At 41.7% G+C, this 17,781-nt stretch overlaps 2 protein-coding genes across 2 annotated transcripts in view; one reads left to right on the forward strand and one right to left on the reverse strand.

Annotated features, from left to right (window-relative positions):
- LOC134743744 (uncharacterized) overlaps positions 1-17,781 on the reverse strand; it is a 467,732-nt gene that overhangs the window by 321,494 nt on the left and 128,457 nt on the right. The window lies entirely within an intron of this gene.
- LOC134743795 (intermembrane lipid transfer protein Vps13) overlaps positions 1-17,781 on the forward strand; it is a 90,157-nt gene that overhangs the window by 66,142 nt on the left and 6,234 nt on the right. The window contains exons 48-59 of the mRNA XM_063677456.1: positions 125-273; positions 1,166-1,297; positions 1,838-2,053; positions 2,713-2,875; positions 3,236-3,370; positions 4,673-4,760; positions 6,732-6,907; positions 7,612-7,841; positions 8,391-8,586; positions 9,996-10,145; positions 12,441-12,530; positions 14,901-15,070. Of these exons, the coding sequence (XP_063533526.1) occupies positions 125-273; positions 1,166-1,297; positions 1,838-2,053; positions 2,713-2,875; positions 3,236-3,370; positions 4,673-4,760; positions 6,732-6,907; positions 7,612-7,841; positions 8,391-8,586; positions 9,996-10,145; positions 12,441-12,530; positions 14,901-15,070 (1,895 nt within the window). The remainder of the gene's footprint in view (positions 1-124; positions 274-1,165; positions 1,298-1,837; positions 2,054-2,712; positions 2,876-3,235; positions 3,371-4,672; positions 4,761-6,731; positions 6,908-7,611; positions 7,842-8,390; positions 8,587-9,995; positions 10,146-12,440; positions 12,531-14,900; positions 15,071-17,781) is intronic.

The raw sequence follows: 17,781 nt of genomic DNA on the forward strand, positions 1-17,781 counted from the left end.
CAAGGCGCTAGGTGCGTGTTCAGATATTTTTGAGCACCTCGGCCGCTCCGATATATCTGATGGCGACTGTACAGGTTGAGAATGACTCCATTAAAGTTGAACTTAATGTTTAATCATCTTACAGTACGGTGGACTACACGTGGAAGTGCAGCTGAGTGAAGGCGGCACTTACATCACGGTCCGTCAGTACCGCGACGGACACGCTCCGGCCTTACTCATCAACTATTGCCCCTACACCGTCACTGTTTATGAGAAGGAAAACGTCAATTGCAAGTGAGTGTTCCATTGTAAACCGACTTATAAAAGACGACTTTGACCTCATTGTATTAGAGTTCAAAGTCACGTGGGCACGCTCTTGCGTTGCCCAGTAACTACTGCTCCTACACGGTCACTGTGTATGAGAAGAAAAACGTCAACAGCAAGTTTTTTATTAGGAAAAACAATTTAAACCTCATTGTATTAGAGTTGAAAGTACATGTGCATTACGTGCAACTCTGCTGAGGAGTCGTCGACTTACCCCTTTATTAACAAATATTAGCAAACCTCTGTTTTTTTATTGGGAAAAGATTATCACGGGCTAGATTATCAAATAGGGTATTCCACAAATTTTTATTAATGGTACCAGTCGATCAGGTTTGTTTTGAGGAACAAAACTGTATGGGACCTATTGTCTTAAAGCAATACAAAAGTCACAAATGATAGTCAAAGTCTGACACCCGCACTTTACTGACGAAACGCTTCATTAAAAATGACATTACATTGTGACGTCAGCATGTAACGTCGCTATTGCTTAGAAGCCGTGGAAAACAAGGAAATTGCGATTCGGTGAAATATTGCGTTTATGTATATTGTTGCTATACAATATATTTTTTTATAAAATGTAAGGAATCGAATGGTACTATTTTTTTTTCTATTTCACATAGAACATTTTTGGAAGCAAAATTTTTTTTAAACTGAGTGATTTATTATTCCCATATATGTTTTAAGTTACGAATTTATTGTGATTTAGTTATAAAATTCAACATGTGGGAACAACCCTATTGTTAGACATGACGGACGTTGATAAATACCGCCATTGATATTTGAATCTTGTAGAAGCATTAATGTTAGCTCCGATTTGAACAAAGTGAATGACGTATTAAGTTAAATATGTGTTTGTTTCCAGGAAAATCGGGTCCATGCAGAAGATGTTGTACACGTGGGACAACCCGGCCGGGCCGCGCGTGCTGATCGTGGAGGGACACAACAAGAAGGAGGTCGAAAACGACCTGAGGCAGGACGGCATGGGCGAGTTTATGTAAGTTACTTGAACACGACTATATGAAGTTATGATTTTAGCAGTCTAAATATGTTCATATGTAGCAATGTTTGATTGTGTATTACACCGTAGCATTTTATTACTATTTGGCTGTAAGTAGCAGGTAGCAGCACAACACAATGATGGAAATTTTAAGAAAAGGCAAGAATAGTCATTTTAGTATCAATGTATAAAAAACTTGTTGAATAGGTATAATATGTAACGAAACGTATTTTGAAACTTAATTTTGTTGAAAGTTATTTGTTTTAAACAAAGATAATCTTCGATTTTCCATCAATACTAATTAAGTTTAATTACATCTATGTATATTTTATTTATAATCCCGCTGTTTAAAACTTACTTCCGTTGGTGACTTCGTGTACTTTCCGTGTTAAAAGTACGTAAAAAGTAATTTTAGACAAATCATTGACGCCATATGGACCCATACTTACAAAACTGTTTTAACATTTAGAAGAGCTTACTTGACTGACTTGATAATCCTCCAGAGATCCCACTTAATATTTACAATAATGTTGACAGGATCGACAGCCAGCACAGCGTCTGGTGGGTCTCGTTCCTGGACGGCCTACAGCGCATCCTTCTCTTCACGGAGGACGCCATGCTCGCGAGCGGCGCCCACACGGTCGGCGAGGCCGAAATAGTTGACATGGAGATCGTCTTCGCGATCCACGGAGTGGGGCTGTCGCTTGTTAACGACCCGGAGCATTTGGAGCTCATCTACATGACCATTTCCAAGTAAGAATTTTTGTATCTTAATTATCAGTTGACATTAGTGCTAGATCCTTCCTGGACGGCCTACAACGCATCCTTCTCTTGAAGTCTTTACGGACGACACTATGTTCGCGAGCGGCGCGCATACAGTCGGCGAGGCCGAAATAGTTGACATGAAGATCATCTCCACGATCTACGGAGTCGGGCTGTTGCTCGTTAAAGACCCGGAGTATTTGGAGCTCATCTACGTGACCGTTTCTAAGTAGGACTTTGCGTTAGTCTTTTGTATTAGTTTTTAGTGCTAGCAGCGCGCACTGACGGCGAAGAGGAAATCATGCTCACGGAGATCATCTTTTCTATACCTATAGGTACATGGAGTACTGTTGTACAATTAATCACTCGGAACATTTAGAGCACAGATGTGATAATAGTACTACGTATATAATTCTCAATGTAACAAAACCTAAAGCATTCCATTGTACGTTTTTTTTCTCGCATGCTAGATTGAGTCTTAATTTCAGCACGGAGCAATCTGGAGCTTAGCACATTCGAACATATAAATAGGAATATGCCTGGTATATCACTCAACTGCTATAACTGTGTATATAATTATGACTCAATCTCTTAATTACTGGTTTAAATTTACTATGCCGTTTGTATTTTCACTTTTCTAACCTCCACAGCTCGGGAATAATATGGGAGCAATGCAAACTGGGCGCGCGCCGATACAAAAAGATCGAAGGCGCGAAGCTCAGACAGTACGAGGAGGCGTATCAGAAGTATCTGCTCAACAAGGCGTCCTCGGAACCGACGTTGGCCGTATGCTACGTGGATGACAAAATAGAGGTTTGTAGAGTAAAACCAAGCTTAAAGTGGGCGCACGTCGATACAAGAACGAGGGTACGAAGTTCAGACAATACGAGGAGGCGTATAAGTAGTATCTACTGCACAAGGCGTCCTCTGAACCAACGTTGGCTGTGTACCGTGCTACCGTGGATGACAAAATAGAGGTGCTTAGTATTGAATCGGTTCAAGTAGAATGGGGAGACCTCGGTACAAAAATATTGAAGGCACGATGCAAATGCGAGACTGCGGCAAATGCGTCGCTAATCAAAAGTGTATTTCTGATTGCGTATATTATACCCATGTTTTAAATTGAGAAAAATGTAGTTCTCGTTTGGACTAATGGGTATGTCTCCTATGCAGGTGAACTTCGAGGAGATGCGCGTCACGAGGCCGGCCCCGCGCCTCCTGCGGCGCACGCTGGAGCCCGGGCTGTGGGCTTCCATAGGAATGACGGCGCACTCGAGAAGACTGCACGCGCGCCTTTACCGTTTACAGGTAATCATCGAGGAGTGGACTTCTCATAGCAGAAATCAAATGTCAAGAGGGATTGACTACGTACTGTGTTTTATCGACATCGTTTAAGTAATGAAATTAGACATTTGGATTAGCAAAATAATGGGTAAAACAGAAAATACATTTATTTTATGCTTCTTTAGTTGTTTTAAATGAACTCCACAATTAGAGCTAATATAGTGGAAGAATCTGCATCGTAACATGAATATTTCTTTATAGATTTGTTTCTCGTTTTTTTTAGGATTAACCATTTTAGTAACACGGCACCGGAACGACTTATGAAAACTCAAGCGACATAAACGACAAGTATGTAACGTTGACGTGATTTATTTTAATATGGAGATGCAAAGAGGTCAAATGTTACAGAATAATGTAAAAAGGTGGTGATCGGTAATATGCGAAAAGATTCGATAACATCGATAACTGGAATCGTCGATAAAAGACAATGGCCATTCCTTCTTGAAGTGTTGAAGTTTGATTTCTGCTATGAACATTCCGCTCCTTGCTAATCATATCTCCTGTCACATGTCATATTTAGACAAACACTATAGTCAGGGAAGAATGTGCAGTGAGGTTGTCCTTTAGTCTCAGGCGAAGCCGCTTGGCACGGTTGTTGGGTTATTCTAAGATCATATAATTCCCTAGCCACGAGATTAACTCTTGGCTACCCCCCAAAAATGGAGGGGAAAGGTGGCTCCGGCGGTCCAGTTTGTGCCCTGTATCTACCTACCTGTAGCTATCAGGTCAAGTTTGGTATCGCCTGAGACAAAAGTGCATACTGCTCTATACATTTCTGCACTTACTTACCCTACAGTAGTAGTAGTAATAAAGCCCATACAACTACACTTACCGGTATTCATTATCTTGCAATACACACTTGTAATAGTCACTCGGCTAGAACTTTTACTAAACAACTGGAAATATTATCAAATTTTTTATACTATACGCCATCAAAAGTGCATCCAAATAAATTAGCCGGTTGAAACGCTAGGATATCGTTTCAATAATCTTCTATGCACAGATGTTGAATCGTTTAATCTAAAGTGAGCGTTTTCGACTTAAAATACGTGAGTGACCCGTTATTAATATGTTTAATAAATCTTCTATGCGTCTAATAAACCAGTTTGGTTGAAGCTTTTGACGTTCTGTATTTGTCCTTAAGATTCATAAGTATTTAGCGGGCACCTTTTAGTGGCGGGACATGTGTCTCTTAAAAATATGTATTTGGCCAAAAGCTAAGACATTGTTGAAACAAGTCAACGAATGGCTTACTCGTAATTACAGATCGACCAGCAACTACCGCTGCCCACCTTCCCCGTGACGCTGGCGCCCGTGCCGCCGCCGCCCTCCGTCGCTACACAGGACAACATGGGTGAGTAAATAACTCATATTTCATATATCTTTATTGCGTCTATGTTCATTTTACATAGGATGGTATTGAAACATTATAAAGTCGGTACATGGTACCCTGTTAGGGCATGGCAATATAATCTTAACCCTTAAATGCATAATGATGTATATATGCATCGTATATTTGATGGTCCGTGGCTCAATATGCAGCTATCCAAAATCACATTTATTACTTTTATACAGCATGACACATCTATTTCAATTTATTAAAAAGTTATACAAAAAATCATGCATTTAAGGGTTAATACTAATGTTGACTATTTACAAATAACACTAGACTTGATGTAACATAATTTCAGAATACATTGCAAAATTTCATTGTAATAAATTATATAAATCCTGTATAAATCTTAATTTAATGGGATAGGGATTTATGCGGCATTACTTATTTTATAATTGTACAATTCATCATTATAAAATAATTACAAATTAAATGAAAAAATTTAAATTACATGTATAATAAAAATAAAAAAAATATCCTATTGATACCAATTTGGCAAAGCGTCATCATTTAAATATTCTTGAATAGTATAATAACATTTCTCTTGAAGTAGTTTATTTAAATTACCTTTAAATGCTTTGTCGTTTGTTTCATGTAAAAGTTGTTGGGGCAGCTTGTTTGCTATTGTAACGCATCTATAATAGGGGCCGTTTCTGTACATAGCTAATTTTGAAATAGATAAATGGTACTGAATTTTGTTTCGTCTATTTGAGGTGATTTTTTGTAAGGGGAATAAGTTTGTGTTATTTCTGACAAACATCGCCGCTTCCATAATATATATACATGCTAACGTTAGAATTTTATGCCTTATAAAGTGAGGACGGCAGCTATTAGGTGTACTCTTTTATTACATGCCTATGATGACGCAAGCAAGAGCAAGTTTGGCCTGGCCAGCCACATAAGAGCTCATGAGAGGAAAAAGCCTTGATTGTTGAAGTCGCCGTCATCGAAATCGATCTGGAGGACTATATATATGATGACGCCCAAAACTTGGCAGACTAAGGGCCAGTTGTACCAACCACAATTAACAGACTGATCAACGTCAAGCAGCAGACAACTATGAAACTTCCCATACAATAAAATTTAGCAAACGCTAAAAGGGCGACAGACGGTTTGGTGCAACCCGACCTAAATGGGGACAAAGGGATCATGCGAAAAGAGATGGCAGGTCTGCCATAATATGACCTAATTAAATCGAAAACATAAATTTTACATTGACAACTTAAACTTTACAGCAAATAAGGAGATGTTTCTGAGTCTGTCATCTTGTGGCCTAAATGGGAAACTTACACTTGACATTGACCCTTTGTGCCATAAAACAAGGCAGGCAGGATGGTATTAAATTAGGTAAAATAATATTTGACCCTTTGTGCCATAAAACAAGGCAGGCAGGATGGTATTAAATTAGGTACAATAATATTGCGTGATACTCAACATACTAACCCATTATCCCCAACGTATTTTGGGACATGTTATTCGGTTTGCTAATAAGCAGGCATCGTAAACTGCGAGCGAAATCTATTGAAATGACATACTTGACTTGACTAAGTAACAACCCTAGTACTTTACGATGCAGCGCAGTTTACGATGCCTGATAATAATAATATAAGAAAATTACATGTTCTCAAACAAACGTAGTTACGCATAAACTATCAACACAAATTGTCATTGAAGTGAATGATTATCATTTATCCCAAAATGCTTATATTTTTATGACAGATGCTTATAAATTGTAGTGTATAGTAGAAAGACGTGTACAGTCACCATCAGATATATCGGAGAGCCCAAGGTGTTCAAAAATATCTGAACACGCACTCACGCCTTGACAATAGAGGCGTGTTCAGATATTTATGAGCGCCTCGGCCGCTTCGATATATCTGATGGCGACTATACGATAAAAAGTAACATCCGTTTCTTATTGTCTTCTCTTAGGCATAAAGCCGTTCATCGAAGTGTCGATAGTGGAGCGTATAATGGAGCACAGCAAGGTCCGGCAGTACAAGTACTACAAGGTGCTGATACAGGAGTTCCACGTGAAGGTCGACATGGGCTTGATCAACGCTCTGCTCGGCATGTTCCCGCAGCGGCTGCTCACCGAACAGGAGGCTGTAAGTCACATGGATTCGATAAATAGTATTCTACACTCATGAGGAATGAAAAGGGGGGTTAGGTAAAAATATCTTTTCACCTCAGCAGCTCGAACAAGCCTACTTTCGTCACTCCCTGGAATGAGGAAAGTGCGACTTTCCTCACTCCAGGGAGTGAAACAATGTAGCTTTTTAATTTATTCACTAAATTAAAAAGCTACATTGTTTCAAATAGCCAATGAACCGCCATTTCATACTTTTATTACAATTTTTTTTATTTCTGTGTAATTCGAAATACATTTTAACCTTTAATATGTTCTCACTACTGAGGTGAAAAATTATGTGTGCAACACGAGAGCAAATTTATTTTACATCTCGTGTTTTTGAGTCCCTCGCTACGCTCAAGATTATGCGCGCTTTGTCGGGACTCAAAATAAATACTCGCAAGAAAAACCAACTTTCCTATCTTGTTGCACAAATAACTATTACACATCGCACACACCACACGCACAGCGCCAAGGACCACTATAGGTGTTATGGCGGACGCTGTCAAAGTAACCTTCACACTTTCAAGTAAAGTTTACATTCGCTCGCTTGCGCCCGTTACCTTGGCGTGACAGTGACTTTTTTGTTTATGATGTAAAGCGTTCAAAAGGTTAAGTATAAAAAAAATAAACTGTATTTTATATACTTGTCATCAAAATAATAATTTACTCTTTCCGCAGTTGGAGGCCTTCCAAACGGACCTTGAAAACGCCCGACAGCCCCTAGAAGCGCTAGCGGCCATCGGCGCCGCATCCGACATGAAGAACTTCTACGATAATCTCCATCTGTCTCCGCTGAAAGTGCACGTCTCTTTCTCTCTCGGCGGCGCCACGCAGCTGCCGTCCTTCATCGGCACGGTGCTGCAGAGTATAGGCGTCACGCTCACTGACATGAACGATGTTGTCTTTAAGTAAGCCTCACAAACTAAGTTAGGACAAACTAGACAGCCCCTAATACTCTTATTAGAATTGAATTTTTAGTCAGTCAAGGCCTAATATTTATTACGGACTAAACTATTCTTGGATGGTTGAATCAGAAGAATTAGCTCCATGCATGTTTTTTTTTCTTTTTTTGTAATCATAATTTATATCGTTTAAACACCGGAAAAAAATAAAAATTCTTTTGTAAATCTTCACATTATTTTATTACACAAGTGTCTCTAGCTTTATGTGAACTAATGCGTCATGGAGACTATACCATCCATATAATGCGTGACTACACGTGGCGTTTCGCTCACTAGCTTTTCGCGGGCATATTTATGTACTTCTTATTTATTATTTGAAGCAAATTAATGATAATTTAATAACGGAAATGCATTTGTAACATGATATAACGGTAACAAACATCCGAATAAAAAATATTTCGTTCAAATATAAACTTCATGCCTGAGGTTAATTATATCTAGTACCTTTCTTTTGATGATGTATCATATTTGTCTTATCTATGTACTATTTTTCAGACTATCGTACTACGAGCGCAACTTCGAGTTTCTCTCGCAAAAGGAGCTGATATCGCAAGTGTCTAGCCACTACCAAGGGCAGGCCATCAAACAGCTGTACGTGCTGGTTTTGGGCCTGGATGTGATTGGGAACCCGTACGGGCTCGTCGTTGGCCTCAAGAAGGGTGTCGAGGACTTGTTCTATGAACCCTTCCAGGTATGTTTCTTCTTTTAACTGAAGAATGAATGAAGCGACATGGAATAGTAGAAATTAAGTAAAATTTAACTAAAAAAACATCCGTACAAAATTTTTGCCATGTTTAAGCATTTTACGTCAAAAAAGTAGGAAGTGGCGCCCTCAATCATTTTCTACAATTTCTTGTCGGACTATATGTAGTACATAGATATCTATGGTAGTACAGTATGCATGTCATTTATACTTAGTAATAAGGTTTTATTAATATTTGTTTACATATAGGAAACTATAGGTCTATTCCGTCTATCTGTAAGATGTTACTTATATACTTACTTATCTTTTTTATAAGACTGTTTCTTAATAAATAAATAAAATAGAAAAACAATTACATACTTATTGTGCAAGCCGAATTTAATAGGCAAAACTCTACATAGGAGGCGCCACTAGCTCATACTGAGGGCCTACCGCGAAACGAAAGTCGAAATTTCGATATCTGCCTCTCTGTCACTTGCATATTCGAGCGATAAAGAGGCATATAACGAAATATCGATTTTCGCGTATCGCGGTAGGCCTCTGTAAAAGTGTAAACAAACTCCTTTGATGTGGCCTTGATGCATCAATGTAATAGTTAAAACTTCTCAAACAACTGTTTAAGGCAGAGTATGTAGTAGTAACTCTATGGTTTACGATATGTAATAGTGCAGCTCTCTGGCGGCAGAAGGCAGAACATTGCAGTAATACATTTATTAATAGTGGCCTGAACACTATTGCACAGATGCGAAAAAAATAATGGGCAATACAACACGTCCACTTCTTTATAACTATCCTGGGGGTGGGGAGAGGAGGGGGGGATAGGAAGCAAACCCCAGACGCAGCTTATAAGAACTATTTGTATCAAGAAGTCCAAGGACTTTTACAATGACAAAATAATTACAATGTATCGCAGCAATTTAAAAAATGTTAATTAATAGTTCATCTGAATAGTAACTAAACACCACGTGAATGCACAAGAATTTTTTTACGTTTAATTTGCCAAATTTTAATTGGCAAATTCCAATACCATTATTTACAAAAAAATTGTGTGCGTGTAATCTTTACACGCGATTGAAGTAAAACTTCTTTGACGATGAAGTTTATCGCTTTGTTGGCACTTTGACGTGTGTCCTAATGTGCGTGTGTCACTACTGAGCGTTACTTCCGTCAGAAAATCTGAGTTACCCTCTAGTCGCGCCTAAAGAAATTTTACTTAAAAAAACAGAAGGATCCCGAATATCCTTTCTTTATGACTACACGAGTTACAGGACTTATTTATCAAAAAAAAAGAGAAAATAACGATTTTGGTAAAAATTATCAATGACATTTCGATGGGTCACATATCACATCTGAGCAAACTATTTGGAAACTTCAATGTGTAACCTTTATTTTGACAGGGAGCCATCCAAGGTCCGGGCGAGTTCGCCGAGGGCCTGTTCCTGGGCGTGCGCTCGCTGGTGGGGCACACGGTGGGCGGTGCGGCCGGCGCCATGTCGCGCATCACCGGCGCCATGGGCCACGGGCTGGCCGCGCTCTCGCTCGACAAGGTCAGTGTGTGAACTAGGAGCAGACTGTTCCTGGGCGTGCGCTCGCTGGTGGGGCACACGGTGGGCGGTGCGGCCGGCGCCATGTCGCGCATCACCGGCGCCATGGGCCACGGGCTGGCCGCGCTCTCGCTCGACAAGGTCAGTGTGTGAACTTGGAGCAGACTGTTCCTGGGCGTGCGCTCGCTGGTGGGGCACACGGTGGGCAGTGCGGCCGGCGCCATGTCGCGCATCACCGGCGCCATGGGCCACGGGCTGGCCGCGCTCTCGCTCGACAAGGTCAGTGTGTGAACTAGGAGCAGACTGTTCCTGGGCGTGCGCTCGCTGGTGGGGCACACGGTGGGCGGTGCCGCCGGCGCCATGTCGCGCATCACCGGCGCCATGGGCCACGGGCTGGCCGCGCTCTCGCTCGACAAGGTCAGTGTGTGAACTAGGAGCAGACTGTTCCTGGGCGTGCGCTCGCTGGTGGGGCACACGGTGGGCGGTGCGGCCGGCGCCATGTCGCGCATCACCGGCGCCATGGGCCACGGGCTGGCCGCGCTCTCGCTCGACAAGGTCAGTGTGTGAACTAGGAGCAGACTGTTCCTGGGCGTGCGCTCGCTGGTGGGGCACACGGTGGGCGGTGCGGCCGGCGCCATGTCGCGCATCACCGGCGCCATGGGCCACGGGCTGGCCGCGCTCTCGCTCGACAAGGTCAGTGTGTGAACTAGGAGCAGACTGTTCCTGGGCGTGCGCTCGCTGGTGGGGCACACGGTGGGCGGTGCGGCCGGCACCATGTCGCGCATCACCGGCGCCATGGGCCACGGGCTGGCCGCGCTCTCGCTCGACAAGGTCAGTGTGTGAACTAGGAGCAGACTGTTCCTGGGCGTGCGCTCGCTGGTGGGGCACACGGTGGGCGGTGCGGCCGGCGCCATGTCGCGCATCACCGGCGCCATGGGCCACGGGCTGGCCGCGCTCTCGCTCGACAAGGTCAGTGTGTGAACTAGGAGCAGACTGTTCCTGGGCGTGCGCTCGCTGGTGGGGCACACGGTGGGCGGTGCGGCCGGCGCCATGTCGCGCATCACCGGCGCCATGGGCCACGGGCTGGCCGCGCTCTCGCTCGACAAGGTCAGTGTGTGAACTAGGAGCAGACTGTTCCTGGGCGTGCGCTCGCTGGTGGGGCACACGGTGGGCGGTGCGGCCGGCGCCATGTCGCGCATCACCGGCGCCATGGGCCACGGGCTGGCCGCGCTCTCGCTCGACAAGGTCAGTGTGTGAACTAGGAGCAGACTGTTCCTGGGCGTGCGCTCGCTGGTGGGGCACACGGTGGGCGGTGCCGCCGGCGCCATGTCGCGCATCACCGGCGCCATGGGCCACGGGCTGGCCGCGCTCTCGCTCGACAAGGTCAGTGTGTGAACTAGGAGCAGACTGTTCCTGGGCGTGCGCTCGCTGGTGGGGCACACGGTGGGCGGTGCGGCCGGCGCCATGTCGCGCATCACCGGCGCCATGGGCCACGGGCTGGCCGCGCTCTCGCTCGACAAGGTCAGTGTGTGAACTAGGAGCAGACTGTTCCTGGGCGTGCGCTCGCTGGTGGGGCACACGGTGGGCGGTGCGGCCGGCGCCATGTCGCGCATCACCGGCGCCATGGGCCACGGGCTGGCCGCGCTCTCGCTCGACAAGGTCAGTGTGTGAACTAGGAGCAGACTGTTCCTGGGCGTGCGCTCGCTGGTGGGGCACACCAGCCAAACCGGCCAAGTGCGAGTCGGACTCGCGTTCTAAGGGTTCCGTACATTACACAATTTAAACAATGTATTTTTTATGTGAAACGTGAGTGAAATGTCTTTAAAAAATCCGTAGGGGTCGGATCAAAAACTAAGTAATTAAGTCCGACTCACGCTTGACTGCACATTTATAATAGGTTTTCCTGTAATCTATAGGTAAAGATCTATTTAGTGTATTTTTTCAAAATTTTAGACCCAGTAGTTTCGGAGATTAAGCTTTCATTTGATATGTAACACGATACAGTTTGAAAAATTTTTTTTTTTAATTTTCTCCTTTACCCCCAAAAGTGGCCCCTATGTTTAAAATTAATTTATTTAAGTTATATGTCCGTCTTTGGGTCACAAATTTACATATGTGTACCAAATTTCAACTTAATTTCAGAGAAAATAGGCCGTGACAGACGGACAGACAGACAGACGCACGAGTGATCCTATAAGGGTTCCGTTTTTTCCTTTTGAGGTACGGAATTTACCTAGGCTAGACCTTTCTGTTTAACTTTAGCTAACTTTTATTAATATTAGTTGTTAATTTATCCAGGACTACCAACGCCGTCGACGCGACAACATAAACAAGCCTCCAGCGAATCTACAAGAGGGACTCGCGAGGAGTGGAAAAGGTCTAGTCATGGTATGTAGTTTTTTTTTTAAACACGTTCGTTTATGTCACTTTATTGGTAAAACTAAATGTCTAGAATTTTTACTATGCCACGACTAGTCTTAACAATAGTCGGAGCAGTAACAAATTACCCCACTACGGTTTATTTTTCGCATACAACTTCCTTCTTATTGGAGGTCGTATAAAATATGTCGTAATCGGGTAAAAAAAGTATATGTATGTATGTGTGTATATTCCTTACATAGTGCATAGAAAACAAACACGAGAAACACAGTTACAGAGTAAATTAAATACAACAAAGGTGAACTTATCCATGTATGAGATCTCTTCCACTTAACACAACATCATCATCAGTTTATTTTTTCTTCTCATCTTTTCTCATCTCATATTATTCTCATAAATTAAAGAAATCTTTCCCAAATTTACTAACTTGTGTCCTGTTCAATTTAAGATTAGAATTCGTCGATTTTTAATTTTCGTCGTTTGGCACGTATTTAACGGGGCAGCTAAGTAACCGAATTCGGTTAGCTTAGATAAATGGTAATGGAAACTAAAATTAATAGGTTGGCATCAAAATCGGAGCCTTATAATACCTCAAAATAAGCTGTATTTTAATGTCCTTTCAGCTAATGCTTTACTATATACTATACTGTATAGGCATGTACCAAATAATTAGGTATATTGTCAACAAAAATAATACATGGAAGACTATTTAAAGGCGACTTTTTTTAAAGAACGACCTATTAATTTTAAAACAAAGCTTTTTTAATTTTTTTTGATAACAGCAATTTTGATCATGTTTTCAAAATTCAATTCTTTTTCTCATCTTAGTGTTTTCCCAGTTTTATCCGAAAAGTGCCCGGGGTTCGCCTCGAAACCCTAATAAATAAAGAAATAGGTGCCATCTGACCTTCCATCCCAGAGTCCGGTTACCTATCACAACGTCGAAACATTTTTATGTCCGATGTTTTATTGAAGTAAAACTTCTTTAACAGTCGTTAAAGAAGAGGATTACTCAGATTTTTTTCTGACGGAAGTAACGCTCAGTAGTGAAACACGCACAATAGAAAACACGTCAAAGTGCCAACATAGCGATAAAAGTCATCGTCAAAGAAGTTTTACTTCAATCGCGCGTAAATATTTCACGCACACACTTTTTTTTGATCGGACGCGTTTTATTCAAAAACTGTCGAATTTTCCGAAGGGTATCAAATGTAACCTAACCTAAAGCTAAACCTAACGGCTTCTAAAGGATGCCACTCAAAATTTTGAATATGTAATTATTAATTCTTTGACCGCCAACACGTCAGCTGCCTCGCGCGGCTTAAGCCCAATAACAACCTTCGTGCAATCCGACCCCGACAAGGTTCATGAAGGCACACGATAGCCGTGGCGTTCCAAGGGTTCATAAAACGCGTGTGGTGAAATAAAGATTTAGCAAAAGAAGTACCCGAAAAACATTTTTGAAGTTAAGATTATCCTATCGGTGTAACGGTATGTATGGACGGTCCATGAATATCAAATGATATTTAGTACATAACTTCCAAGAAACTCATTGGCACTAACGGGGGTTTGAATCCGAGATCAGCGGTTTGAAATTTTCGCTATCACTAGTACTTAACCACCAACGCTTCTGTTTACAATATTAGATGCCAAATCATTATTTTAGAAGCCCACTTTTGCTAACCGTTTATTTATTGGTAAGCTTAACTTAGCTTCCGTTTCTTAATAGTATAATGGTTACTATTTGGTGCTTATCTAAATTAATTGGCGCTAAAATATTAATTGACAGCCAATGCTACTGTTTCATATTTTGTCATATTTTATGCCCAAAAAATAATAAGTCTTTTTAAATCAGAGTTAAATTAATCGGATGTTCTGAAATAATTTTTCTTTGGTAATGAGGGTTCAAAAAAACGACGAAGCGCTCCGAGAAAAGGTAGGTAGTGCGCTTCGCTTGGCTCGTCTTTGCGGGGGCACTACCGAGCCCCCAGATAAATCACTACCTCTATATTACATTAAGTACTACGCGCAGACTACACAAGGATCAATGCATGGTAACTTACAGTTTTTCAACCTTGTCACTCGATAATAACTTGTAATTAATAAATATAGGAGTACCAAATGTGTACCAAAACTGAGTCGAGTATATTAATAAATAAGTATGACAGATTGAAAAACCAAATAAGAGAATTTCGTTATAATTAAGGGATGAATGACGATAATAAATCGCTAATAAATTGCTCAATCCAGTGCAGGTATAGGTGCATGATTGAAGTTGCGCGTTCGTGGCGTTTTCATCCACTTTCTTTGGTCATTACATTATTTAATTTTTCTGTTCATGTGTGGTTACCACGTATTGACCTTTACACCATCACCCAGGGCGTATTCGACGGCGTGACGGGCGTGTTCACGAAGCCGATAGAGGGCGCGCGCTCCCAGGGCGTGGAGGGATTCTTCAAGGGCCTCGGTCGCGGCGCCGTTGGTCTCGTCGCGAGGCCCACGGCCGGCGTGGTTGACTTCGCTTCGGGATCCTTCGGCGCTGTTAAGAGGTGAATTACGGCTCTAGGCCTACTATCACTAGACATGTACATGTACGCTGTTATTTATGAAGCCGATAGAAAGCGCGCACTGAGCGCGTCGAGGGGTCCTTTATGGGCCTCGGTCATGACGTAACGAGACTTCGACGCTGAGGTGAATTAGAGCCCTAAATTTCATGATTATAACTCGATAGAGAGCGCGCTCTGAAGGACTTAGGGTTCCTAAGTTGTGCAGAGTCCACCCATTTTTTAAATGCGTGTTTTTAACATATTTTAGCTAACATATATTATGTCAATCTTTATGGCCCGACAAGTTCCTTTGAGACCCCCGCCACGTTGCGTATTTTTAATGATACCAATTCCTTTTACTGGAAAGGACCAGTATTTACGCTTCTTTGTAACACCACTATTCCAGGCTCTAATAGCGACTTGTTAGGCTATAATGCCAGAATGGAACACAAATATTTTAATCTACACATTTATGCATGTTATGTCTTGTGAATGAAGTGGGTAAGTGGTTTCATGATGCATGAAATGCTTTGGGCGAGAAAATGTCTAATCAAAGTTAAAACAATGAATTCTTATATCAGAGGAACCTTTTACAATAACTGTCCAAAACTGAATAAACATTTTGTCTGCCTGTACTGGAATGTATATTAAAATTGTATATAAAATATAGCGAATCAAGAAAGTAATGATTTCCTGCGATCTAGTCGTTATCTAATCGTTATAAATATCGAGGTAAGTAGTCGTTCCCACAGCACCAAGACAAAGGAGACGATCTATTCTCCATACGAACGTAGTCCTCATTTTCCTCCCTGGATATTGACATTTTGGAAAATATTTTTACAGAATTTTATGTATTTTAGTCATAGCTATGCCCGAATGTTAGATTTCTTCGTTTTTTTATTATTATAAAAGTTAGGAGCGAAAAACAGGTTTCATACAAGTTTTTAAATACTCCTCTTATAATAATGACAAAATAAAAAATAAATCAAACGGTCGGGCATAGCTATGATTAAAATATTTAAATTACATCAAATTGTGTTAAAATATTTTTAATAATGTTAATAACCAGAGAGGAAAATGGGGACTACATTTGTTTGGAAATGCGGTTTCGGAGCGATCGTTCCCTTTCGTCTTAAATGTACGCTGTCCATGTAACCTTTACACTTTCGATTAAGGTTTATATTTGTTTTGTTTTCAAGCAAAAGGTACCACATTGTCGCTTGTCATAAGGAAGCGTCCTTATGGCAAGCGACAATGTGGTACCTTTTGCTTTAAAACATCACATTTGCTTGCTTGCGCCCATTACCTTGGCATGTGAGTTACGTCACTGAGTTTTAAAGTATGATTTCTATACATTACACTACACTTGACTTGCTTTATTCTGGCCCTTTAGGCCCGGTTACAAAATGACATGTGTGGAGTGTGGTCTTATTTATTCTATATGCAAATAACATTTCCGTACCATATACTTAGACTGTATAGATTCCCAGGAATTAGCTAAGGTATGTACATACGGGAGCATCCATAAATTACTTCTTTTCCCCTTTTAGGCTGCGTTTCCTGGAGGAATGTGTTTTTTAAGAACCAATAGAATATCGTCCACTAGGGCTGGGTTAAGCGTGGATATTGAAATAAAGTGATTCCTCGCTGCGCATCCTCGCATATCTCTGGTGGAAACGCAGCCTTAGTCTTTAGGTGTTTCATAACATTTTATGATTTCTGTTGGATAAACTTTTTTTTATAAATCATGACGCCATATGCGAGGTTATATGAAGTAGTAAGAATAGTAATATACTTATCGCCGCGTTGAGCCATGTTCAGATACTTTTCGATTATCATACAATCGTATTTCATGGATGGCCCCTCGTGCGAAACTAATGCGCCTTTATGAATTTTGAGTACTCAATCTGAAAATTGCCCGTCATTACTAAGGCCTCGGAAGGAGAAAATTAAGATAGAAATTGATTTGTCGGTTTAAATATTTAACGCTTTTCGGTGAATGAAAACGTCACAAATAACCGGCCTGGTTTCTCTTCTGGATTGTAAGGTCAGATGACAGTCGCAAACTATTAGATTAGATTGCCAAAGCGGACCCAGGGCACCTTTATCAGGAAAACGCTAAGATGAGATTTTAGTAGTTGAGTGGCCTAGTGGTTATAGGGCATAGCGGAAGGCTTGCGCGGCGTGATCATGATGCCGATCCGCGGCGCGCAGAACGGCGGCGCCGGCGGCTTCTTCAAGGGCGTGGGGGTCGGCGCCGTCGGGCTCGTCACGCGCCCGGTCGGAGGCCTCGTCGACTTCATTACTGGACTCTGCACTACTGTCAGAAGGTCCCAGTCATACACAGTATTACCAAAGATAGATATAACTCCGTAATAGATGGATACAGTCTAAGGAAAAAACGTGCCTCGAAAATCACGAAAATTTGATTCTCGATCAGATGGCGCCACTAGTTTTGGCCTACACTCATATAGAGGGCGTTCACTGTTTCGTTTGTTATTTATAATTTTAACGCATACCAGTGAAAGAACATGGGTCAAAATCATATAAAAATAATTAATGCAAATAAAAAAAATCATTTATCCATATTTAAATACATTTTATCGTATTTTTATAAATATTTATTTTTAGTTTTAAAGTGTGTCGACAGATGGCAGTGAATTTACTGGGGTTACAAAATTTAATATGACAGTACCGCTCTAGTATAAGTTACT

Source organism: Cydia strobilella, chromosome 8 (assembly GCF_947568885.1).
Source record: "Cydia strobilella chromosome 8, ilCydStro3.1, whole genome shotgun sequence".
Classification (NCBI taxonomy): domain Eukaryota; kingdom Metazoa; phylum Arthropoda; class Insecta; order Lepidoptera; family Tortricidae; genus Cydia; species Cydia strobilella.